The 26,985-nt window shown below is 46.9% G+C and overlaps 1 protein-coding gene and 1 pseudogene across 1 annotated transcript in view; both read right to left on the bottom strand.

Annotated features, from left to right (window-relative positions):
* The window catches only part of LOC146194540 (putative thiopurine S-methyltransferase), a 126,410-nt gene extending 99,696 nt beyond the window's left edge, over positions 1–26,714 (bottom strand). The window contains exon 1 of the mRNA XM_084597451.1: positions 26,588–26,714. Coding sequence (XP_084453577.1) covers positions 26,588–26,679 — 92 coding nt within the window. The 5' untranslated portion in view covers positions 26,680–26,714. The remainder of the gene's footprint in view (positions 1–26,587) is intronic.
* On the bottom strand, positions 8,377–13,682 carry LOC146194541 (uncharacterized; annotated as a pseudogene).
* Positions 26,715–26,985: the final 271 nt, after the last annotated feature.

Genomic DNA, 26,985 nt, shown 5'->3' with positions numbered 1-26,985 from the left:
GATATTCTGCATAAATTGAGACTGTTCCACCGACAACGTAGCCAGTGCCAAGCCAGCAATGCCGGCAGGTGCGGCAGCCCGCCGCGTAGAAGCGCGTTGCTTTCGTAGCTCGCCAAACCTTTGGCACAAGGTTATAATGTTGGATACCGAAGTTGGGTCCCTGGCCGACATCATATAGTACGCATCATCAGTGAGGCCATTTAGAACATGTGTTACTCGTTCGGGCTCGGGCATGGACGGATTGACCCGCTTGCAGAGGTCAACCACGTCCTCAATGTAGCTGGTAAACGTTTCCTCGGGAAGTTGAACCCGTGCATTGAGGCGTTGTTCGGCGCGGAGTTTGCGTACCGCAGGACGGCCGAAGACATCCGCGAAGTTTTTCTTGAAGACAGACCATGTCGTAAGATCGGCTTCGTGGTTTTGAAACCACAGATTTGCCACGTCCATGAGGTAGAAGAGGACGTTGTTCAGTTTTATGGAATCGTCCCAGCGGTTGTAAGTGCTGACGCGCTCGAAAGAGGCCAGCCAGTCGTCAACGCTGTGGTCGTCGGTACCACTGAAGAAAGGTGGATCACGGGGGCATTGTGGCCCGGGACAGAAGATGGTGGCAGGAGTGGCAGGGATGGGCGCCGATGGTTGGCTGGGAGCGTCCTGCATGGTTGTGACCGAAGGCGGTAGCGTGCGGGTCCGAAGTTCCAGGGTGAAATTTTCGAGGAGGATTGGGGCGATGACCGAGACACCTCCACCAAGTGTAAGGTGTTTATTGGAGCACCAAGACCGTATGCAACGTCCGCAACCCAAAGCGGCGGGGGTAGCGTTCGAACCAACAGCTTGCCAACAGTGCAGTGCCAACAAGGCTCCGGCTGCACTTCGTCTACCTCTTCGGGTTGGCACGCGAGCTGATGGCGATCGGGATTACTACAAGTGTACCATCACCAGATCAATGGACTAACGGAGTGTCTTAACAAACGATTGCGGACGCGCTTGATATGTACGTCGATGCCAAACACAATACCTGAGACACCATCCTGCCGTACGTGATCTTCGCGTGTACACGGCCATCAAGGACAAAACCAGGGTGACCCCGTTCATGCTTGTGTACGGCATGGATCCAACGGCGATGCTTGAAGCGTTGCTTCCGCACATAACAGAATACAACCTCAACCTCGCCGCCTGCTTGCAGCGTGCAGAGAAAGCCCGACGACTCGCCCGGATGCGCATCAAAGAACAGCAACGCACCGATGCCCCACGCTAGAACTTGCGACCAGGCGACGGCGGGTACAAGCCAGGAGATCAGGTTTTGGTTTGGACGCCGATACACCACCTCGGACTGATCGAAAAGCTCTTGTGGTGGTACTTCGGCACATACAAAGTCCTTTTCCGCATCGGACAACCTAATATGAAGTCATCTCCGACGGCACGAGAGCATTCCAGCGGCGCCGGGCGCGTCCAGAAATTGTCCATGTAGTGCGCCTATGCATTATTACGCGCGCTAAAGGACTTAGTTAATAATTTCTGGTATTTAGTTTACTGTTCTGTGTTTATTTCTAAGAATTGGAGTGATGCCTTTTTAAAGGGGGAATAATGCCGCGAACTAATTAAAAATTATTTGTTTTTTTGTAGCTAAAGCAACACTGCGCTAGGTTTTCAAGCCGTCGGCTCGGCACCGTGTGCCGTATGGCGGCGTATGCCGTATGCTTCGCGGAGCCCCCTTGCATAGCCACTGTCACGTGTTATAGACCGAGGGCTTGGCCAGGAGTTTATTCCGTCCGTTTGGCACGGCTCTTCATGAAAAAAAAAACGCCTCCACAGGGAATCGAAATTCCATCCCTCGGATCCGTAGCCGAAAGCTTTACCAGCTGCGCCTCGCCCGGATATGTTCGTTTATCGCCTGTCTTTCGCGCATAACATAACACGAAAAGAAACTCCAGTCAAAACATGAAAAAACACACACAAGGCAATGTACATGAACTAATGTCATGATCAGCCAGTGTTAGACTGGCTTCGTCACATTAAATCTCCTGCAACGACAACGAAGGCTCCAACCCTTGAGAGCCACTGCAGCCACTTTCCGAATGACAGTAAAACATGTCATACTCTCTCAAAAATAGATTCGAGCAGGTGTGTCGTCGGGAGGTTCTGCAGCCACTTTCCCAATGACAGTAAACCATGTCATACTCTCTCAAAAATAGATTCGAGCAGGTGTGGCGTCCCCCTCACAGTGATAGCCTGCCATTCTAGACCGCGAGTTGCGCCTCTTAATTCCCCTTCTCTTGCGTAAGGATGGCAGCAGTAATGATGATAGGCTAGTCAATGGCGCATTTCGTCCGGGGGTGCAAGGTCTCGTACAAAAACAGGCTATACCACCCTGGGGCTCAAACTCGTTCTCAGCTAATCCCCTACCCAGCAATATGCATCCTCTGTTCCACCAAAGTAGACGGAAGGCGCGGGCCAAATACATCCATGCGAAGTATGGGACAGACACTGAATCCTACTACGTATACGCAGCAATCAGAAGCGAGGTACATGGTAGTGGTTGTGATTCCCTAGCAACAACTGGTTGATACCCTCACAGTCTGCGATGACAATATATAAATGGCGAAAGAGGTGGCCATCGCCTTACCCCGTCTCTCTCTGACGGTGTTGCTAATATTATTAACAACCTTAAAGTATTTTCAGTGGCCAGCGTCGATAATATCAATGGAAAGTTTTTGAAAAGCACCAAATTTTATTCATCAATTATTGTAGCTAAAATATTCCCGCAGTCATTAGAAAGTTGTGAATTACCATTAGACTGAAAGATAGGGAGGTGGTCCCAGAGCACAAGTTCGGATCCAAGCATTCTCCTCATAACTACAGACCCATATCGATCATCAGCGTATCTAGTATTTCTGGAATCTAACTCGTTTTTTCACATGGCTCAATATGGCTTTCTCAAGCCATACTCATGCGAAACGCAACTTCTTTCATTCACCCACACTTTACATGTAACCCTCGACCGCCGCTCTATTGCCGATGGCATATTTTTCCATTTTGCTAAAGCATTTGATAAAGTGTGTTACCAGCTACTACTCCTAAAATTACGCGTCATCGGACTCAATACTAATGTTCTAAAATCGCTCGCGCGCTTTTTAACCTCTCGCCAAGAGTTCGTGTCCGCCAACGATGTTAATTCTCCCCTGCATTCTGTAACTGGGCCTTTACATGCTACTCGGAAAAACATTTTCTTTAATGTTTGTCGCAGCTGAATTAAACCTTCATAATTTAAAGAGTTCGAGCTCCTCTTTTCAAATCTGCTTTTAGTTTTTTGATAGCTCATTTGGTTCTTTGTTTACATACAACACAACTGTAAAAACAATTAATGTTTGTGCACACTTATGTAACAACAGGGAGACCAACAGAACACCGAAAAATAGCTCATATTGCTCCAAATGAATAGTAGAATTCAATAAAGCATAAAAATATTGTGTTTCATTATGTTTTGTCTAGAAAAAAAATTAAATGGGAAGTATCACTTTTACCACTCCCAGCATATAAACTTTTAAAACCATCTCATTGAATAAGTTTTATAAAATGTGCGAAAGTTGTTACTTTGAATTCAGCACATTCTAAAGCATAAGCATGCCAGGTTTCATTGTAATTGGACAATGTAAAGTGGTCAAACTTTAGTGCACAATCTCCAAAACTGGGACAAAATGAGGAACAGAGAAAAACGAATTTGGAAGTTAAAAAACATGTTTACTAAAACACTAGTCAGTATATACTGATGCAATTTACACAGAATGTCAGGTAGAGTGTCTCAAAGATATATACAAAGTTAGAAGGCACCAGCCCCATAGGTTGCCCCCTCACAATCCCTGCGAGCAGACTCCTCCATACGGGCCTTCGTTACACGCCGATCGCGCGCGCTGCGACCACCGACTTTACGTTCACGGCGAAGGTATCCCTTGCACTGCCGCGGGCGCACGTGTCATTACTGTTGCACGATCGAGATGCACGGCTTGAAGTATACGCCGAAGAAACGACGGTTGTCTCAAACGCGTCATTTCTGCAGTACAGCTCCAAAAAGGATGCCAGTCATTTTTTTTTCCCGGCCGATTCTCTGACGAGGTCGTTTATCATGCCGATCTCGCACACAACTGTGCTTCCACGCTCGTCTGCGCACTTGTTATCGTCGTCAAACATCTTTATCTTCCTCTCAGATGCACTGACAAAGTCATCGACGCTCCGGATAAAGCTTGCTGCATCTAAATCGGGTGCGGCCCCGTTGCCACAGTTAGGCCTCGCGGCAGACGCACCTCCCGTTCCCGGAGCTATCCGCTTGCGATTGGTGAGTCTTCCTTTGTATTGACGCCTCGTCAGGAACTTGCGCGAGCGAACATCACGTTTCTCAGTTGTATCCATGGCGTAGAAGGAATAAAAACCCGGAGAGTAGCATTGGTGCGCGTATCGCGTGACAGCAGAATGAAGAAAGAGCGTCTGCGTTCGCCAGCACGGTGGAATGCTCGTGACCAATGGCGGCGCTCCAATCATACCACTAACCACGTGATTTAAAGTGCCAGTCGCAGCGGTCGACTTTGGCGGGAAAGAACCTTTTTTATTATTATTATTTTGATCAGGAATGCGCCGCTGCTGATGCGGCTTCTGGGAGAAGGAGGTTTAGCCTACTCCCCCGCGAAAATTCAAACGCGGCGGCGCCGTTGTGCAAAATTCCGCATGCCCGAAATGCGGTCAAATCTACACTTTCGCGAGCCACCGCGAGTGCTTTAATTGCATTTTTTTACTAACTTCCCGTTGATCCTGGGCTTTGATTTTTTCTACATAAAGGAAGAGGCTTTGAGGAATACAAAATGCGAGAAAACACAAAATCGACTTTTTCGAAAAAATCGCGGTTTTTTCCCCCCCGTCTCCCCAACTGTGTTTTCGCATACATCCAACTATTTGTTGAAGATTGCGTTCTTTCCCCCGAAATAACATCTGATACTGACACACGCGTTTTACAGGTCGAAATTCATTAACCTACGGTGCATTAAATGGCATATGACATAGTTTGAAAGAGTGCGTTGTTGGGCATGTCGGTCAGACATATCTTCAAGGTATACTGCGCACACACAAAACAAAAACGAGAAGGGTACACAACAATCGCAGGGTCCTTGTTTTGTTTGTGCGCAGTATACCTTAAAGGCATATGAGATGAAACGTTAGAAAATTTCAATTCATGCACGTGGCCCGTTTACCTAGTAACTAATCTCCTTACCATCTGGGTGGTAACCAATTAGAATCTGCCCTGTCTTACAAGTACCTCAGCATTCACATCACTTAAACTCTTTCTTGGAAAAAGCACATAGAATACATCGTCAACAAAGCTGATCACGTGCTCAGGTACCTCAAACGTAACTCTCATTCAGCCCTTACTAACACGAAGCTAGTACTTTACAAAACCATAATACACTCGCAAGGAGAATATGCAGCGGCAATATGGGACCCAGGCGTTGAAGGTCTTACAAATCAGATAGAATCAATACAGAACAAATCAGCTAAACAGACCACGGGATGAACAGCAGGCGCTCAAGGACCTCCAGAGAGACACGACCATCGTAATCCTCCCAGCGGACAAGTGCAGCACAAAATTTGTTCTGAACAGACAGGACTATGCCGAGAAAATTTCTTCTCTACTCAACAGTCAAGAATACAAAAAATTGAAGAAGGACCCCACAACAAGTACCCAGGCAAAGGTCAACAAAGTATTGAAAGAAGTTGTCAAAAACCTCCCAAACCACCGAGTGCAGTTATCATGCACCAACGCATCGGCCTTAGCCTTCTACGGTCTGCCCAAAGTCCATAAACCTGGGACTCCTCTAGGCCCGATTGTCGAGTTCTGTTTCTCCCCCTCCGTTTGTTGTCGGAATATCTGCACAAGCTTATAACACCAATAATGGGGAAAACCGCAACCCACCTCCGACACGCCGGGCATTTCATCAAACTCGTATCCCAGGTCAGCCTTGAGGCTTGCGAGTCCCTTGTTTCCTTTGACGCGCATGGTGTCCCTTTTCACAAATGTCCCTTTAAAGATCGAGCTGGCCGCCACTCGAGAAACCCTATGACGCGACGATACACTCAGCGTACGAACCCCACTAAGTGTAGACGAGGTATGCAATCTTCTGGAACTATGCTTATCAAACACATACTTCTCATCCAGAGGAGAATTCTACACACAAGTTAAGGGAACACCAATTAGCGCCTCCATCTCAGTCGCTATGGCGAGTATAACGGGCACGGCAGTTTGGTTGAAAGGGCATGGCAGCTGGGCTTGAGCGCAGATGGATAACTCGCTCGTCTTTCTCGTGCAGATCATTTCAGCCTGCTGATGATACCATCGAGATGCCAACAACCACGTCAGCACTTCCAGTACGAACTTGTTCATGTGCTGTGGAACGACAATTTTTCAATGCCCCTGGTCCTACGTACTATCTACGGATGGATTTCGTCACCTACCATCGCCAACGACTAGCGGCAACGGCAGTGTGGTCTTCAAGCCATGCGTAGCGGCGCTGTGAGCTTCCTGGACCAAAGGGCACGGCAGCTGGGCTTGCGCAGATGGATAACCCACTTTTCTTCCTCGTGCAGGCAAGAAGGCCTTCGGGAAATGTTTAAGATCAAGCGAGCGTTTCGTTGTGCTGCCATGTCCTGCGGTACTTCGTGATAAAGTGCGCGATGTGGTGCATATATTGAAATTGTTACTGCTTGAGGGTGATGTTCAGACCAATCCTGGGTCTGATATGGTAGAACGTTTGCAACAGCTATGACAGATAGCCAATGATATAAAACAATAAAAGAATAAAGGTTAACATACTCCCTTAAAGACAAGCTTTCGTCATGTACCGAGCATGTTACAAAACTTCATCAGGTCGTATTATCTCTGGAAATAAAACTACACGATCTCAATAATCGCTCCAGAATATAAAATCTTATAATTTATGGCATGCCTGAAAAGGAGGAAAAAAATAGCGACTCGCTGGAGCGAACTCTATATCAAAAAGTTGTCAAAGAATCCTTAAAACTGGAAGAAGTTGCAATAGAACGCATTCATAGACTAGGTAGACCAGCAGAAGACAAAGCAAAGCCTATAATACTGAAGCTTCGAGATTTCAAGGACAAAACAAACATTTCGCGCAACCACTAGAATTTAAAGGGCACCAAGTTTACCATAAGTGATGATTTTTCGCCTCGTGTACCCGAAATTCGTAAGAAAAAGCTATGGAAATATGGAAAACCAAGAAACGATTGCGGCGATAAAGTGTAGCTGGTTTGCGACAAACTAAAGATAAACGGTGAATTGTACTTTTGGGACAACTAAAAATGTCAAGTGTCACCATTTGCAGCTCATCCGGTTACGCCTTCACTAACCGAGGCAAAAAACCGAAACTCCAGTACACGGGCTCTACGTTCGCGTCGTCTACAAAGTCCCAAATAACTTTCGTGAACATTAATGAGCGTAGTATTATCAATAAGCTGAGTTCCTTGGATTATTAGCTTTAAAGCCAGAATTCATGGCTATAACAGAAACATGGCTGACAGGAGAAAACTTTGAAGTAATTCGCCCCAACTACTCCATACCACGCAAGGACAGGCCGACGCGAGGCGAAGGCGTGGCATTAGCGATAAGAAAAGATATGCATTTCTTTACGTTACCTGAGGTTTAGGGGTAGAAGCAATGTTTTGCAAACTCTGCTTTTCTGGTTCTCCCATCGTTGTGGGTTGCGTCTATCTTAGTCCTTGTTCAGATTCCATCATACTTCATTATTGTATACGTATATTCAACATTATGTTAAGCGGGCGATACTAATAATTTTAGGGGATTTCAATGTTCCTGATATTAACTGGTATAATGTACCATACGTCACCTTGCGCTGAAGTTGTTTTTGATATACTGCTTTCTTTTAACCTCTCGCAAATTGTAACAGAACCCACACGCTTGCAAGAAACCAGCTCTAACATTTTAGATTTAGTTTTCCAGAGTAGTCACTTCCCCTGTCGAGAAACCAAGGTTGAAAATTTAAATGGCCACTCTGACCACAAACTTGTGTTCTGTCCCGCATCACTATAATGCCCTTTGTTTGCCATCAGCAATAACGTACCCAGCCTCGTAAGTAAGCCTCGTACCAGTTTTTGCTCAGGAAATAATTGAGAATCCCTTACTGTAACAGAAGCAAGAGTCCTAAACTTCTTATTAAACTTGGACACAAAAAATACCAGGCCCGGATGGAATCTTTAACATTTTCTTGAGTAGATATGCTGAACGGGTAGCAAACTTTTTCGTGATACGTTTTAACAAGTCATTGTCATCGCACACCCTTCCTAAAGAATGGAAAATAGCTAAAGGTACACCTATACACAAAACAGGAATCAAATCAGATCGCTCAAATTTCAGACTAATTTCACTAACGAACACAGTATGCCAGTTACTAGAGCACATTATCTTAAATCACATGACAACCTACTTAGAGGAAAATCAAATTTAAACACCTTTTCAGCGCGGCTTTCGGAAAGGAGTTTCAACAGTCACACAACTAAAAAAACTTACACAAGACATATCTTTTGCTATCGATCATCAGAAAAAGTCGATCTAATTGTCTTAGACTTTTCGAAAGCTTTCGACCGCGTATCACATTCCAAACTTATGAAACTTAATGAAACCTTTGGAGCTGGCCCTACAGTAGATTAAATTGTTTATTATTTGACTGACCCTACTCAATTTGTCGAAATTAACAATCATCATCATCAGCCTGACTATACCCTCTGCAGGGCGAAGGCATCTCCCACATTTCTCCACTTAACCCGGTTCTGTGCTAGCTCCATCCCCTTGATCCCTGCGAACTTCCTTAACCTTATCCGCCCACCTAACTTTCTGCTGCCCCTGCTACTCTTTCTTTCCCTTGGAATCCAGTTTGTTACCCTGAGCGACCATCGGTTATCCTCTCTTCGCACTACATGTCCTGCCCATGCCCATTTCTTCTTCTTAATTTCCACTAGAATGTCAGAACCTTGAGTTATTTTTCTGACCCACTCTGCACGCTTCCTATCTCTTAATGTTGCCCCGACCATTTTTCGTTCCATAGCCCTCTGAGTTGTCCTCAACTTAAGTAGAACCCTCTCGGTTAGCCTCCACGTTTCAGCCCCATAGGTGAGTACAGGAGAGAAGCAATTGTATACTTTCCTCTTGAGCGACACCGGTAAGCTGCTAGTCATAATCTGCGAGTGCTTGCCAAATGCGCTCCATCCTAATCTCGTTGTTTTGGTTATTTTCTTTAATGGTCCGGATCTGCGGTTACTACCTGTCCTAGGTAGAAATATTCGCCTACTACTTCCAGTTCTTCGCTACCTAACATAAATTGCTGTTCCTTCCCGAGGCTGTTGAACATAGCCTTAGTCTTCTGCATGTTGATTTTAAAGCCTACCTTTCAACTTTTTCTGTCTAGGTCATCAATCATTATTCGCAGTTCATCCCCCAAGTTACTTAGCAAGGCAATGTCATCAGCAAATAGCAGGTTACTGGGGTATTTTAAACCTACCCTTATCCCTAACTGCTCCCATTCCAAGGCTCTGAATACTTCCTCTGAGCAAGCTGCGAATAGTACTGAGGAGATTGTGTCTTCTTGCTTAACACCCTTTTTTATGGGAATTTTTATTACTTTCTTTTTGCAGAACTATGGTTGCTGGGCAGCCACTATATATATCTCCCAGCACTTTCACGCACGGCTCGCCTATCCCATGCTTTCGCAATGCCTACGTCACCGCCGAAGTTGCAACTGAGTCAAATGTTTTTTTTTTTTTTTTTGTAATCAAAGAATGCTATGTATAAGAGGAGCATTTTGCTATCCCCTGGTCGATGGTATGGATATGATCAATAGTAGAGTACGGTTTCCGAAAACCTGCTTGATCCTTTGCTTGATTGCAGTCTAAGGTTGTACTGATCCTATTAGCGATTACCTTAGTAACTACCTCATACGTAACAGACAGTAAGCTCACTGGTCTGTAATTTTGAAGGTTCTTAGGATAATGTTTATATTCTTCCATGGTTGCGATACCTTCGCTGACACCAGGCACTGCGTATACAGGGTGGCCACTTTTTCTAGCACGATATCCCCCCCCCCCCCCCCGTCCTTTAACAAATCTGCAGTTGTCTGATCCTCTCCAGCTGATTTCCTCCCTTTCATAGTTTCTAATGCTTTCTTGACCTCGTCCTTCGTCACTGGTGGAACGTCTGAGAGTTTTTCCCTACCGCCAATCTCATTACGGTGCTGACTACTTTGGCTACTGTAGAGATCAGCATAGAACTCCTCGGCTACTTTGACTATCTTGTCCATATTCGTGATGACGTTGCCTGCCTTGTCCCTTATCGCATAGATCTGGTTTTTGCTTATGCCCACTTTGTTCTTTACCGATTTAAGGCTTCCGCCATTCTTTACAGCATGCTCAATTTTCTCCATGTTATACTTCCTTATATCACACATCTTGCACTTATTGATTAGCTTTGATATCTCTGCCAATTCTATGTGGTCTGTTGGATTGGAAGCTTTCATACTCTGGCGTTTCTTAGTCAAATTTTTCGTCTCCTTAGACAGCTTACCGATATCCTTTCTAACTATTCTACCGCCTACTTCGACACCGCACTCAGTAATGATATCTCTGAAATTATTGTTCATTGCTTCTAGGGTAATGTCGCCATCCTCGGTTAGAGCTGAGTATCTATTCTGTAGCGAGATCATGAACTCTTCTGCCTTCCCCCTCACCGCTAATTCGCTGATGGGTTTCTTTCTTACTACTCTGTTGCTTTCCTTCTTCAGATTTAGGCTAATTCGGGACCTCACCATTCAGTGGTCACTGCATCGTTCTTTCCCGATTACCTCTACATCTTCCATAATGGCGGGGATTGAACACAGTACGAAGTCAATTTCACTTTTATTCTCTCCGTTAGGACTTTTCCGTGTCCATTTCCGGTTCTTGCGTTTGCTGAAGAAGGTATTTATGATTCTTAAAGTTACTGCTCTCTGTAAAATCAACTAGTAGCTCCCCCCTGCTATTCCTAGCGCCAATGTCATAGTCACCTACTGCCTTGTCTCCTGCCTGCTTTTTCCCTACCTCGGCATTGAAGTCGCCTATTAGTACAGTGTACTGCGTCTTTACTTTTCGCATTGCCGATTCTACATCTTCGTAGGACCCCGCCGGGGTGGCGCAGTGGTTATGGTGCTCGACTACTGTTTCCAAGGACGCGGGATCGAATCCCGGCCTCGGCGGCAGCTTTTCGGTGGAGGCGAAGAGCAAGGCGCCCATGTGCTGTGCGATGTCTGTGCGCGTTAAAGAACCCCAGGTGGTCGAAATTTCCGGAGTCCTCCACTACGGCGTCTCTCATAACCTGAGTTGCTTTGGGACGTTAAACCCCACAAACCAAACCAAACCAAACCAAACCAAACATCTTCGTAGAAGCTTTCAACTGCCTGGTCATGATAACTACATGTGGTGCATAGGCCTGTACAACGTTCAGATTATACCTCTTATTGAGCGTAATTACGATGCCTACCACCCTCTCAATAATACTATAGAATTATTATATACTACCCGCTTTATACTTATTGAAAAGGAAACCTACTCCTAGGTCTTGCCTCTCCGGTAAACCTCGATAACACAGTCAATGGCCATCCTTCAGTACAGTATATGCCTCACTCGGCCTCCTAACCTCACTGAGCACTATGACATCCCATTTCATACCCTCTAGTTCCTCTAACCGCACTGCTAAACTCGCTTCATTAACTAGGGTTCTAGCGTTAAACGTTGCCAAGGTCAGTTTCCGATGGCGACCTGTCCAGCACAGCCAGGAATTCTTAGCCCCCCTTGCTGCGTCACAGGTCTGACCGCCGCCGTGGTTAGTTGTTCCGCAGCCGTTGGTGACTGAGGGCCGGAGTTTTACGAAACTAATTATGAGAGTTTGTGGCCAATTACTGCACCAGGGAGGCCAACTCCTGTTCTGGTGAGGGAGTGCATTGCCGTAGGTGTTCACTGGCATCAGGTTGCACCCCAAACGTGTTTATGTAATTCCATCGACACGCGGATTTTTTTTTTATCCGGTGGAGAATTTCGCGGCACCGGAATTTGAACCCCGGTCTTCTTGCATGCGAGGCGGATGCTCTATTACTACGCCACCGCGGCAAATTTACAATGCAAAGTCTGAAACAGCCAATGTTACATCCGGTGTACCAAAAGTAAGTGTTCTAAACCAAGTATTATTTTTAGTTTTTATAAACGACCTACCTAATAGTATTTCTCACAACATTAAACTTTTTGCCGATAACTGTGCACTTCACCTGGAAATTAACTGCATCAATGACCATATAGCTTTAAATAACGCTTTGAAAACAGTGACCAAGTGGTATGAAGAATGGCAGATGACTATTATTGTTAAAAAAATCACTTTTTTCATCCGTAACCAGAAAGATACGCCAATAAAGTTTTCACTACACACTAAACAACATTCCTCTTGCTTTGATGTCTGAATATAATTATTTAGGCATAACACTGACTTCTGATCTGAGATGGGATTCTCATTTTAACAATGTCTCATCAACCGCCCTAAAATAATTTTTTTTCATCAACAGACACCTCAAACTAACACCATCGGAAAGAAAGCTCCTTGCGTATAAGACATTTGTCAGACCAATTCTAGAATATGTCAATGTTGTTTGGTTTCCTTTCACTAACAAGCTTATTAAACAAATAGAAGCAGTGCAGAGGGAGGCGGTCAGATGTATATTTAATAAACACAGGTTGAGAAACTCACCAACAGAACTACTCAAACACGCAGGACTACTAACCCTTCAAGACGGAGTAAAACGTGCGCGTCTCAAAACCATTTACCAACTCATACACAATCAATTAAAAGTCGACACTTCAAGTTACATATCAAACTCACAAACGCGGCGAACACGTAATAATCACATACACACTCTAAACGAGTTTTCATTCCGTACTGACTCTTTGAAATATTCACACTTTCTTAGTGCTATACGCGAATGGAACACCTTGAAATGCATCTATTGTTAGTAATCCGTCATTAAATTCCTCCAGCACACGTTTGGAAAATAAATTACTTCTACCTCACTACTTATTGAGTTTTTATGACATTACGAAGTTATTCCTTCCGTTTGTGCTTTCGCTTATGGTATTATTTGTCAGCCAAATTCTTGTCACATGCTCCTCATTTTGGTTTAATTGCTGTAAATATCTTATTATGCATAATTTCGTGTCATATTGTTTATGTACTTCTAATAATTACCATTGTTATTTTTTGTGCCTCTGTACATTAGCATGCCCTCCTTGTTACGATCTTTGATGGGATTGACAGTATAGAATAGATAAATATATAACTATGCACCACATCAAAAAACGAGCTCTCAACTCTTCCCGCCCGCCGCCGAAAATTGTTCTGAGATATGTCGATGACTGTTTCTCAATTTTTAAGAAATCTGAAGTCGAAAATGTCCTTTCTCGTCTAAATTCTATACAATCAGAGATTCAGTTCATCATAGAAATGGAGAAGCGAGGTGACCTGCCGTTTTTGGACGTTGTGGTGACCCAAGAAAACAACCATCTGCAATTTTCTGTCTACCGAAAACCCACCCATACATGGCGATACTTATACTTCACTTCGGACTACCCGACATGCCATAAAACCTCAGTTGTGAAGACCTTATTACAAAGAGTGGAAACGCACTGCACCACAGAGCCCGACAAAGAAAACGAAAAGCACTTGATATTCAAGGAACTATCCACGAACGGCTACCCAAAAATTTGGTCCGGAAAGTCATTTGCCTCCAGAAACGCAACGAGAGACCTCCGGAAAAAAATAAGCAACAGCAAGCAACTCCATCTCAAAAGTACGTCCTTATCCCATATGTCCGAGGCGTCAGCGAAACCATCGCCCCTATACTAGGAAAAGGAGGAATTCAAGTGGCGCACTAGCCTTAAAATATTTTTAGGAAGCATGCTACTCTTTCCCAAAAGTCAGCCGCCAAAAGAAAGAGCGCAAGGCATTGTCTACAAAATTCCCTGCGCCGACTGTGACGCTATCCACATTGGCGAAGCAAAAAATCTCAAAGAAAGAATTCGGCAACAATGGAATGATGTACGATTTTTTTCAAGAGAACGCAACCCCGTGGCTGAACATTCAGAAGATTGCAACCACAGAATAAATTTCGAAGAAACGTTACCAATTACCGGAAAAGACGCCTTCTCGAGTCAGGCATATACAGTCGACCGCAAATAACACCAACCGGACAATAGGCAACCTTTCTGCTGTATACTTGCAAGGTCTTCGTTCCCTCCTGGTAACTTCACAGCAGAAAATAAAAAAGACGTCCGCAAGCAAACCTGCACCTAAGGCACCGTGACTCGTCCTAACCCTTCCCTCCCTCCTTCCTTCTCCTTCTTTCACAACCCCCTCTCCCCTTCCTCTCCCCCTCGACCATTCCTTTACTTATAGCCGCAAGCAGCCCCGAGTCATATGCACACTTGAAGAAAGAGCCGAGCCGGCACCGAAACGTCGGGTTTTATAAAATAAAAAAGTGTAGGTTGGAGAGACTTCAAGTTTCCCTGAGAACAAATCAGCACGTTTTGTTTTATCAATTGCATCGCCAACATGACCGCCATGACATCAAACCTAGGCTTACCGCTTCTAGCAACGCCCCGCAGACAAGTGCATGTAGTACCGCGGTTCGCAGGGGTCAGGTGGATGCAGCTAGCACAGAACCGGGTTAATTGGAGAAATATGGGAGAGGCCTTCGCCTTGCAGTGGGTATAGTCAGGCTGATGATGGTGATGAGTTTTATGAGTATGTCTTTTACAATATATTTTATCACGAAATACTGCATGATGAATTGCTCGTACCACCCACATACATCTTCACGCCTTGATCATGCACATGAAGTTGGCCTAATTTCATGTATTACCAAAGTATTTTCTGACTGGTTTATATCCGTACATCTGTGGAAGTAAACCACCTTCCTTTTTCAGTGGCAATAATTCAAGGGTTATCATTGTTTCAGTCATCACTGTCCAATGTTGCGCAGTAATGCTAAGTTTAAAAATGCCTTATGCTATAATGTCCTGATGCTTTTGCAGTAGTTATGACCATGATGGTTTTATTTGCTTTTTTTCATTATTTCATTACGTGCTGTGCATTTTATATGTTTCAAATGTTGTTATAATCCCCGCTCTTCTCTGTAATGCTTTACCCTGAGGGTACCAATAAAATAAATAAAATATAATCACAGATTCTATGGCTGCCTACCGCAACTACATCAAAGGAAGAATATGTCCCCAGGCTGCCTGAATATTGAAAAATCATGGACACCCTCCGAACAAGACAAATGCCTCGTCTGGACACCGGGACATCAAGGTGTGGAAGGAAACGAGTGCGCCCATGCCGCTGCCCGAGCTCTGCTCCTCCGGGACTCGACCCCTCCATCCTCCACACACCCCTATCCCGGCCCTCTTCCGACGTACGCGGAGAGGTTACAGCACTGCAGACTCTCGCGCAGAAACTATTCACCCCCCATCCAAAGGGCTCTCCAAAGCGGAGGAAGGTAGAAGGCGACGCCTATAGACAGGTACATATTGCCGCGAAACCTTCAAAATAGTATTTGTTGTTTTTTTAACAGCCGCCGGCATACAGGCTTATCACTCTGATTCTGAACCGAGTATCAGTTCCGTAATCTTTTTTTGTTAATGCTCGATGTCCCGAGTCACACCTTTATCAGTTTTGATGCACCGAGATCTGTCTCGAAGGCTCCGGCCACTCGGGTGTCTTTCCACAATGTTCCAGCCAGTGCTGGTAGCTGCTTGCGACGTTATCTACATTGTTCTGTGCAGTCTTTAAGTTGAGCGTTGCCGAGCGTGACGAGCATTCTTTGTTCGACGATCGACGAGCGCGTTTGTTTCTATCGCCGCCGCCGAGTTGCTTAGTTCTTTTGCGGGCGCAAGTCAGCCCAAATAAAGTTTCTTTAGTGTAATCATTGACCCCCTTCATTTGTGTCGTCGACCACGTCACCACTACGTGACATCTGGTGGAGGTGCTGCCTTTGATCCTTCAAGCGAAGACCCAAGCCGTGTTCGTGTCGCCCTGGAAGACCAGCCTACAGGTCACCGAGCCAGCCGCCGACTTCAAGGCCTACAGCTCGAACACGGTCTGCTGCCTGACCCCATTCGATCTCGGAAGGCATCGACGCTGACAATGGCCCAGCCTACAGCACCGGTTGTTTTCGTCCAACCCCTTGAGCATCCCTTTTTCCATTGAAGATGATGAAGACTGGATGGACCTTTTCGACCATGTTTCAGGATTCAACGGCTGGAACGACGCTGCGAAACTCAGGCAGGTCTAATTTGTTCTTCAAGGACATGCCCGAGTTTGGTTCGAAGATCATGAGGCAGCTATGAAGGATTGGGACATTTTCAAGGAAGCGTTTTTGACTGCCTTTTCAAGCGTCGTCCGAAAGGAAAGAGCCCAGGCCCCCCTTCAGTCAAGCCTTCAACTTCCTAACGAGCCTGTCCTGGCGTACGTTGAAGAGATGAAGCGCCTCTTCGCCGCGCCGACCCTAACGTGACTGAAGATGAGAGAGTCAAATTTTTAATGCGAGGCGTCAAAGAATCGCTTTTTGCAAATCTTGTCCGAAATCCGCCAAAAACCCCGGCAGAATTTGAAAAGGAAGCGTCTGCCATCGAGAAGACGTTAAACACCTGGATGCGCCACTAAGAGCGACCACTTCAGCCAGACTACTCAAGCCACTACCCGAGCGCATCTGCAAGTGGAGAGAACCTTCGGGACCTCATCCGGGAGATCGTGCGAGAGGAGCTCCGCCGATTGATGCCATCATCGCAACAACCCCAGGTGGCGACGCTCGCGGACGTCGTCCGTGAAGAAGTCCAGCAGGCGCTGGGCGTTCTTCAAGCGACGGCTGCCACTGTTCCAGCGCAAGAGGCAACAGCAATGAACTACGCTGGTGCATTACGTCGCCCTGCGCCCCGACGTGATGACTTTCCGAGCCCTCGCCGCCACCGTCCTGTTCCTGAAAACCGCCCCTTGGCCCCCGCCCGCCAAGCCTACCAACGACCCCCAAACCCCAGGAAGTGCGATGCCTGGAGGACTGCAAACAACCGGCCATTATGCTTCCACTGCCGTGAGGCAGGCCACATTCTGCGCCACTGCCTGTACCGACGAATCGGTCTCCGCGGATTTGCAGTCCACGCTCCACGGCCATGCCCAGGTGAACGACCACAAAAAATTGACAACTATCTGCGTAGCGGTGAGATTGCGCCACCAAGCCGTCGGTTCAGGTCTCCATCGCAGTACAGGGCCCGCTTTGCGTCGCCAGGCCGTACCTATGATGAGAGTATGCTCGGAAGGTCCCCAAGCCCGCGCAGGGGAAACTAAACACAGCAACCTTTGGAGGTGAGGTTGCTCAACGGCGAAAAGACGAACATCCTCCGCCGCCGACGACCACAAACGACGATGCAGCCATTTTACCGCCGCTCCACACGCCGTCATCGACGACAACACGACCAGACTGCAAGAAGACACCGCCACCCAACGAAGTAACAACGGTATGCCCCGGTCATGACCTGCAGAAACGAAGGAGCCGAGATCGGACACTAAGGTCCATGTGCAATGCGAGGACGCGAACAAGTGACCTTGAAGTTGATATCGACGGTCGCAGAGTCACTGCCCTTGTAGACGCCGGAGCTGACTATTCAGTCATCAGTGGACCGTTAGCCTCCCATCTCAGGAAAGTTACCACCGCTTGGAATGTCCCGTTGATTTGCACCGCAGGTGACACCCTGATTACTCCATCGGGACGATGCACTGCAAGAATAACCGTAAATGGGCGCACTTACCCCACCAGCTTTGTGGTCTTTCAGCTGTGCTCCCGCGACGTGATTTTAGGTATGGACTTCCTAAATGAACATAGGGCTATCATCGACCTGCGATCCAAGCTCATCAAGCTCTCTGCAGACAAAGCCATTCCTGCTACGACGACGTCGATGCAATACATCCCTCTAAACGTCCTCGATGAAGAATTGACCATCCCGCCCCGATCAAACATCGCAGTCTGCGTAGGAAGCGCAAACATCGAAACCGCTGAAGGCATTGTCAAAGCAAATATTCAATTACTCTTAGAACTAGGTGTCGGCATCGCAAGAGGCATCACAAAATTCCGGAGAGGTCAAGCTCAGGTTCTGTTAAACTAACTTCACCGAAGAATACCGGCATCTCAACAAGGGCACGACGATTGCTTTTCTCGACTAATTAGCGGACCTCAAAAATGTATTCGCCCTCCACGACCAAACGCTGAAAGAAGCACCGGACATATTCCGTCAGCCCACATTTGACATCAACCCGGCATTGACCCACAACAGGAAAGACCAGGGCCCGCTTACACAAAACAATCTTAAGACTGTCTTTGCTAAGTCCAGATTTAACTGGAGTCTAAAGAATAGGCCACTAGCATGGCCGCTTAAGACTGGAGTCAAGACTGGGTATCAGTCCTGACTTGAATAAGTCGCTTGTATGATTACGACTCTAGTGCTGTCTTGGTTAAGACACAAGGACGCCAGGTGTTTAAGTAGAGAAATTAGGGAAATACAGGGATGCGCTGGCACTGTCCCTGCTGTAAGATGTACACATTCCGTCAATTTTGCGTTGTGTAAAATCCGTGACATTGCTTTTTGCGGCTTAAGATTGTGTCAAGAGGAAAAATGCCCCAAGTGTTCCTGAGGCCGTTCTGGGAAGCCACTCTGGTGAACATGAACCTGAAGCGTTCGGCGTTGGGAACACGAGCCGTCTTGTATAAGCTTGGTCTTTCTAAAGACACCATTTAAGTCTGGACTTAGCTCGGACTTTATCGTGCAAGCCGGCCCAGATTCACAGTCTGCTTCGAGGCTACGGGGAGTGCTTCTCATCGTCATCGAAGGTACGACAAGCACCACTGGCCAAGCACCGCATTATAACGGACGAACACGACCGACCTCTGCGCCAAAGCCCTTATCGTGTATCGCCGCGAGAACGGCAGGGCATACGCGATCAAGTTGAGGAAATGCTACGTGATGACGTAATCCAGCCATCGAACAGCCCCTGGGCGGCACCAGTCGTTTTGGTGAAGAAGAAAGACGGCACACTTCGCTTCTGCGTTGATTACCGCCGCGTGAATAGCATAACGAAGAAGGATGTCTACCCGCTTCCCCGCATCGAAGACACTCTCGACCGGCTCTGCAATGAAAGGTACTTCTCATCGATGGACCTGAAAAGCGGATATTGGCAAATTGAGGTCGACGAAAGAGATTGCGAGAAGACCGCATTCATCACACCGGACGGTCTTTTTGAGTTCAAGGTGATGCCATTTGGCCTCTGCTCCGCACCAGCCACATTTCAACGAGTAATGGACACTGTCCTGGCAGGCTTGTAGTGGCAAATTTGTTTGGTATACTTGGACGATGTTGTTGGCTTCTCGTCAAACTTTGAAGACCACCTAAAATGACTACAGACAGTGCTGGAAGCCATCAAGTCATCGGGGCTAACGCTAAAAGCAGACAAGTGTCACTTCGCCTACGAAGAACTCCGGTTCCTAGGTCACATCGCTAGCAAGGACGGTATTCGCCCAGACCCGGAGAAAACAGCTGCAATCACACAATTCCCACCGCCTGCCGACAAGAAAGCTGTGCGCCGATTCCTTGGGCTGTGCGCTTATTATCGACGATTTGTCAGAAATTTTTCGCGGATCTCCGAACCGTTGACGCAGCTTACAAAGGCTGACATACCTTTTAAATGGGAAGTGCCGCAAGGAGAAGCCTTCGAGGAACTTAAGCTCCGTCTGCAATGCCCTCCTGTACTTGGCCACATTGATGAAAACGCTGAGACCGAAATTCACACCGACGCGAGAAGTGTGGGTCTAGGAGCCATTCTCGTCCAGAAGAGTGTCGGACAGGAGAAAGTAATCGCCTACGCTAGCAGGTCCCTCACAAAAGCCGAAGTCAATTACTCGACGACCGAGAAGGAGTGCCTTGCGATCATCTGGGCTATTTCTAAGTTTCGTCCATACCTATACAGCCGACCATTCAAGGTTGTTAGCGACCATCATGCGCTCAACTGGCTGGCTAATTTGAAAGGTCCCTCCGGCCGCCTTGCCAGATGGAGCCTACGACTTCAAAAATTTGACTTGACTGTAGTCTATAAGTCGGGCCGGAAGCACTCCGACGCAGACGGCCTATCACGCGCTCCTGCCGACGCTCCCCCGAAGGACGATGACGACGACGCCTTTTTGGGACCGGTAAGCGCCAGCAGTTTCGCAGAACAGCGATCAGACCCTGAGTTGAAAGCGCTAGCCGATTACTTAGAAGGAAAGACCACTTCCCCTCCTGGTGTGTTCAGGGGAGATTTATCATCGTTCGCGTTAAGCAATGGCCTCCTAGTGAAGAAGAACTTTGCAACCAACAAGATCGCGCAGCATCTTGTGGTGCCTAAAACCCTCCGGCAGGAAATTCTGCAGGCGTTGCACGATGAGCCCACAACAGGCCATCCCGGACTTGCGCGCACGTTGCGTGGAATCCAGGAGAAGTATTACTGGCCGCGACTGCCTGCCGAAGTTGCCCACTACGTGAAAACGTGTCGTGAGTGGCAACGACGCAAGACGCCGCCGATCAGACCAGCAGGACTACTAAACCCGATTCCGCCCCCAATCCTGCCCTTTCAACAAATTGGGATGGATCTCCTCGGCCCCTTTCCATCTTCGTCTATAGGTAACAAGTGGATCATCGTGGCCACTGACTACCGAAGCAAGAGCACTACCAAATGGTACCGCGGCAGAAGTCGCCAAGTTTTTTGTCGAACAAATTCTCTTGCGACATGGCGCCCGAGAAGTGCTCATCATGGGCAGAGGAACGGCGTTTACGGCAGAGATGACGCAAGCCATCCTAGAATACAGTCACACAAGCCATCGACGAACAACTGCGTACCATCCCCAGACCAATGGCCTTACGGAGCGCCTGAACAAAACGATTGCGGACATGATCGCTATGTACGTCTACGCTGAACACAAGACCTGGGACGCCATCGTGCCGTACGTGACCTTCGTGTATAACACGGCAGTCCAGGAGACGACCAGAGCGACCCCGCTTAGGCTTGTGTACGGCAGGGAGCCCACGACGACGTTCGACGCAATGCTGCCGCACGTAACCAGCGAAAACAACCTTAACGTCGCCGCCTACCTGCAGCGTGCAGAGGAAGCCCGACGACTCGTACGACTACGTATTAGAGACCAACAGCCCACCGACAGCCGACGATAAAATTTACGACGACGCCACGCAGAGTACAATCCAGGAGACCAAGTGTGGGTTTGGACACCAATTCGCCGTCGCGGATTAAGTGAAAAGTTGTTGCGTCGATACTTTGGCCCGTACAAAATCATTCGCCGCGTCGGACCACTGGACTATGAAGTCATTCCCGACGGAACGTCAGCATCACAACGGCGACGCGCACGCCCAGAAATTGTACATGTTGTACGACTGAAGCCATATTACGCGCGTTAAAGAATCTGTGCTGTTTAAACTTTGCAGTGTTTATGTTTAAGTTTCTTTGTTTTGGAACATCGAGGCGATGTTTTTTTAAGGGGGGAGTAATGCCGCGAAACCTTCAAAACAGTATTTGTTGTTTTTTCAACAGCCGCCGGCATACAGGCTTATCACTCTGATTCTGGACCGCGTATCAGTTCCGTAATCTTTTTTTGTTAATGCTCGATGTCGCGAGTCACACCTTTATCAGTTTTGATGCACCAGATCTGTCTCGAAGGTTCCGGCCACTCGGGTGTCTTTCCACAATGTTCCAGCCCGTACTGGTAGCTGTTTGCGATGTTATCTAGATTGTTCTGTGCAGTCTTTAAATTTTCAGCTTCAGACGACATCCTTAGCGCAAAAAAACACACGCACACGAGAGAAAAGGCGGGACAAGAGACAAGCGCTACTACATCTGGTTTATTGCACTGAAAAGACCTGCAATATATAGGACAGAACACACATGCGTAGAACAACCAACACACCCCCCTTCACCGAAACCGCTCAAGAAATCGCATTTCTGCCCTCAACAGAGCGACAGACGTGTCACTAACACACCCTTCCCCCCTCTTTCTTATATGAAAAGCTTCAAGGAGTTCACGCGCCTTCTTATCTACGCTTCTGCCCAGAAGCGCTAAGGATGTCGTCTGAAGCTGAAAACCATCTAGCCCGTCTAAAAGTTCTTTTAAAGTCTTTAAATTGAGCGTTGCCGAGTGTGACGAGCATTCTTTGTTCGACGATCGACGAGCACGTTTGTTTCTATCGCCGCCGCCGAGTTGCTTAGTTCTTTTGCGGGCGGAAGTCAGCCAAAATAAAGAGTTTCTTTAGTACAATCATCGACCCCCTTCATTTGTGTTGTCGACCTCGTCCCCACTACGTGACAATATAACACACCAGCCTCTCTGACCACAATGCACCCTGGGTTTTGCAACCCCAAATATCAATAACGCGAGAAGAAGGCCCACACCTGCCCCACATGGTTTGGACCTACCCACACAATCCGCCAGATGACCCACATTCAATGCCAACACTTGAGGGGTGGGTAGGCTGCCCTATACGTCTCTGGACTAGAGTTGTTGTTTGCGGCGTTATGTTGTTGACAACAAACATCTCAACCCCTCCGGGCGTTCGATCCAGGCGTTCGTGCGCCGCCATCCATTTGGCGCTTCCTCGAACGCCGCACGACACATCATATAGAAGCAGACTCAGCGGCGTTTCAAATTGGTTTGCAGGAAAGAACAGGCGCAGTACCTGTCACTTTTCTCCGGGAACACCTAACCGAGTCGTAAGGAAAGGAGGACAGTTGGAGTGAAAATAAGGAAGAGGAGCCGTAGTCGAGGGCAATAAGCTATCGCTGCAACCTTGGTTTAACCATAGCTAAATCATCAGCAGTTTTTTCGACAACCACCGGCATGTGGTCTTATCATTGTGAATCTAGTGCGCGGATCACTTCTGTATTCTTTGTTCATGCTTCGTTGTCGCGAGACGCAGCTTTAAAATTTCCTTGTTGTAGCAGATGGTCCAAGATGTATCTCAAAGGATTCCAGCCAGCACTTGTGTTTCTACAATGTTGCCGGTTATGCTAGTCACTGTTCGCGGTTTTATCTGATTTTAATTCACGCCGATTTTAAATTCAGCGCTGACGAGTGAAATCGGGCATTCTTTGTTCGGCGATCAGCGAGAACGTTCGTTGCTATCGTCGGCTCCGAGTTTCTCAGTTCTTTTCCGGTCGCATGTTAGCCCAATAAAGGGTTCGTTTCAGTGCAACCCAGACTCTTCATTTGTTGTCACCGACCTTGTCACCACGTGGCAATAACGAACCTAGAAAGTGGAAATCCGCGAGGTTTATTTGCAACTGTTATACTTAGCAGACATCGCCCATCTCTCGTTTTCAGACCAACTTCTAAATATAGAAACATGTATATACCGTGAATAATTAGGACATATTCTATCAAGCATCGCAATACAAGATTCCATTGCCACCTATACCAGTTAACGCGGTCTGCTTCGAGTAGTATGATAGAGGTTGAGGGAGAGAGAGAAAGCTATATTGTCCACTCGTGTGGGCGGAAACCAGGGCCATGCATGACCTCACTGTACTAGATGTGTGACAATCCATATCACTGCAGCAAATACGCGGCCCGCGCGATGGCGGTCTTCTGCCGTTGCAAGTTCGTCGCATGCAGTAAGGCCTACCATTCCTTCCTGGTGGAGAGCTCCGAGACCGGCAGGGGAGGATCAGCAGGGCACTCCACTAGGATATGCGTGAGGGTAGCGGTGGGATGAAAGCACCAGGAGCAAGATGGGGTGCACCTGGGTGCATGCGGGATAGTAGGTATGACGTGGGGAGGGTTTGGGTCTGCAGGCGCCGCCATATGATTTGGTGGGGGGGGGGGGGGTGTAGATCTGACACCTGGCTCAATAGACCTGCGCCAGATAGCTGAAGGTCGTCGACCCCCAAATTCGCCACCACCTGGTTTATAATTCCTCGGGCGTGGACATTATCGCCCTCGTTGCCAACATTTCCCAAGTGCGCAGGTTCAGATCAGCTCCACTTGGCGGGAAGGTACGGGATAAACCGATTCTAGCATCCGGTACGTGGTTTCATGGATCTTGCCTCCGGAGAAATTTAGCAACGCAGTTGTGGAATCGAAAAGAATGTACCGAGCTTCAATGTGGGCAATGACAGCAGGTGTAGCTTCCTCTAAATTCTGGAGTAGAGGTGGTTGGGAGGCAGATAGAAAATAGTTGGCAGCCGCCACTGCACTGCAGCCAACCGCCACTGCAGAGTACGCGTCCGCGCAAGCCGTATTCACGCATATGGCGTCCTCCTCGGAACCGTAGTATTTGTGGAGGGAGCGTGTGCGGGCCGCTCTGCGTGCGGTGTGGTAATCGGGGTGTGTACTGCGTGTGAGGGGTTTGACTCGACTTACAGCGCGCAGATCGGCAGCATGGCAAAGAACGAGAAACTTGAAGAACCGTTAAGAAACTACACTCTCATCCCTCCTATCTCCCTAATTGCCCAAACAGCAGACAAGAGCCACCCCTTCATTCACATAAAGGCTTCATTCATTGAATCACAGACGAGTATACATTAAGCCTACAACTGCAGTGGCGATCTGTCATTCCGTGATAAATAGGTTAAAGATTTCATGTTTAATGCCAACATGTTCAAGAACCTCCTTCCCCGGACGATTTCGTCCTGGAGCGCGTTGGTTGCGCATTCGTCGAATGCTCGTTTCTTGTCGAATTCCCGCACGCACTTTTAGGTCATCCTTAGAATTATTTGTATAAACTGTAATCTGGGCTAGGTCTTGCGTGCTCAAATTGTCTATTTGTTGAGCTTGTTTGAACGCATGTTACTTTGTAATTAACTTTCACTGAAAATTTTGCCGCTACAAAAGGTATCCTTGGTCCTGTACTTTCTTTGCTTTAACATTCATTGGGCTGTTGTAATTTTTTTTTCATGCCCGTTTTTTTATTCTGCTGCGCATTATTCTACGTTCTTGTTTACCTTCTATATATATATATTTGTCCACTCATTACTCTTGAAGTCCTTGTGTAAGGTTGGCAACTTATCAAAGAAATACTAAAATAAGTCTCTATTGGAGTGATCGATCACCGCCGCTACGGGTCTGTTGCTATGCAACTGTCGTGTAGTCACGTGGTTTAGTTCCAGTTTGGTAACGTGATATGGTCCCACCTTAGTAGCGGGGTCGTGATACGTCGATGCGACGGCCACGCTATAGTTATGTTATGTGACCACGCTGGGTCGCCACTAACATGAGCTATGATTGCTGCGAACACAACCTTAAGAAATGTAACTAATGGAGCTAAACATGTATAAATAACAAAATACTTATATCTCCCGGAATCAGTCGCTTTGTCGCACCACGTAGTACAACGCCCGGTGCGATCGACTAGAAAGGCGCTGGAAAACGCTCCCAAGGCTACAGTATAGGATATATAAATACCTCTGAAAACAAAATTGTTGAAAGCCACTGCTGTAGCGCAGCCTCTGTCGAGTCACACGTGGCAGTCGCTGGTTGTGTGTTCAAAGGCGCCCTAACGGACAAGGGCTATGGCGCAGGCTTCAGAGACATCTCTTAGTTCCCCGATTTACTTGGTACTTCCGCTATAAAAGCACTTGAAAATGGACAAAAGCTGTCGAATTAAAATTACTGGTTCAGGTGTGCTTATTTAAATGTGGTTATTGCTTCTTGCTAGTAGTGTACGCGAATAATTATATATTATTCCGTATATAAAGAGCGAAAGCAAATGTAAGCTGTAGGTCATATATCTCGAAGGATAAATATTTACACATGATCATAGGAGTGTACTATCCGTGTTTCCAACCTAAATTTCCAGCTTGGTATTAGGAGCTGAGAAATAAAAGTAGCCCTTAAACTGTCAGCCTACCGTTAAGTTGGGTTGTTTCTGTCCGCCACTTCACAAATATCGTCAAATATTGTCAGGCAACAGTCAATAGACACAACTCTTTTTTGTACTGACTTGCGCCCTTCAAAAAAAGCAAAGAATATCGGTGGTGGCGACAGCAGAAAACGCTATAATCGCCTACTACGGATGCTCAGTACACAGCGCTCAATTTAAAGCCTGTGCACAAGCTCCTAAATAAAGCCGCAGAATATAACTGGAACAATGTAGGAGCACACGTAGTGGTTGGAGTCATTAGAGATACATCTTGCCGAATTTTTCGCGACAAAGTGATAAAGCCGCGTCTCGACGAGACTCAGCGTAAATAAGCAAAAAATCAAAAGATCGTTCTGCGGGGGACGCGCAAAGTGGTAAAGCCGCACGTCAGCGGTTGCCAGCAGCAACAAATACAGATTGCAAAGGTTGCCGGCAATATACACTAGATACGGCCGTAACCAAGAGCGCCATGTAAAATAGACGTGTGAGGTTAAAATCCACCCACCTGTTTACACCTGTCTGCTGCCACATCGATAGACCTTTCTTCCAAAGGTTCAGCCAAAACCGTTTGCTCGATACACCCGCCTCATCACTCATAGTGCTTCTCTTACGTGCCTTCTATGCGGTGTGCAGCAAGCTAAATCGCCTAGCGCGTTTTGTACAAATGTGTACCTGTGGCTGGTCTATATGCTGAACGAAATATATTAGCTGAACGTTCATATGGTGAAGGGAGGTTTTTGTTGCTGACATAGTGCGCGTGTGTATGTATGTATGTATGTATGTATGTATGTATGTATGTATGTATGTATGTATGTATGTATGTATGTATGTATGTATGTATGTATGTATGTATGTATGTATGTATGTATGTATTTATGTATGTATGTATGTATGTATGTATGT

The sequence above is a fragment of the Amblyomma maculatum genome, chromosome 3 (assembly GCF_055883805.1).
Source record: "Amblyomma maculatum isolate TAMU_Amacu chromosome 3, ASM5588380v1, whole genome shotgun sequence".
Classification (NCBI taxonomy): Eukaryota; Metazoa; Arthropoda; class Arachnida; order Ixodida; family Ixodidae; genus Amblyomma; species Amblyomma maculatum.
This window is presented reverse-complemented; position numbering and strand designations above follow the sequence as displayed.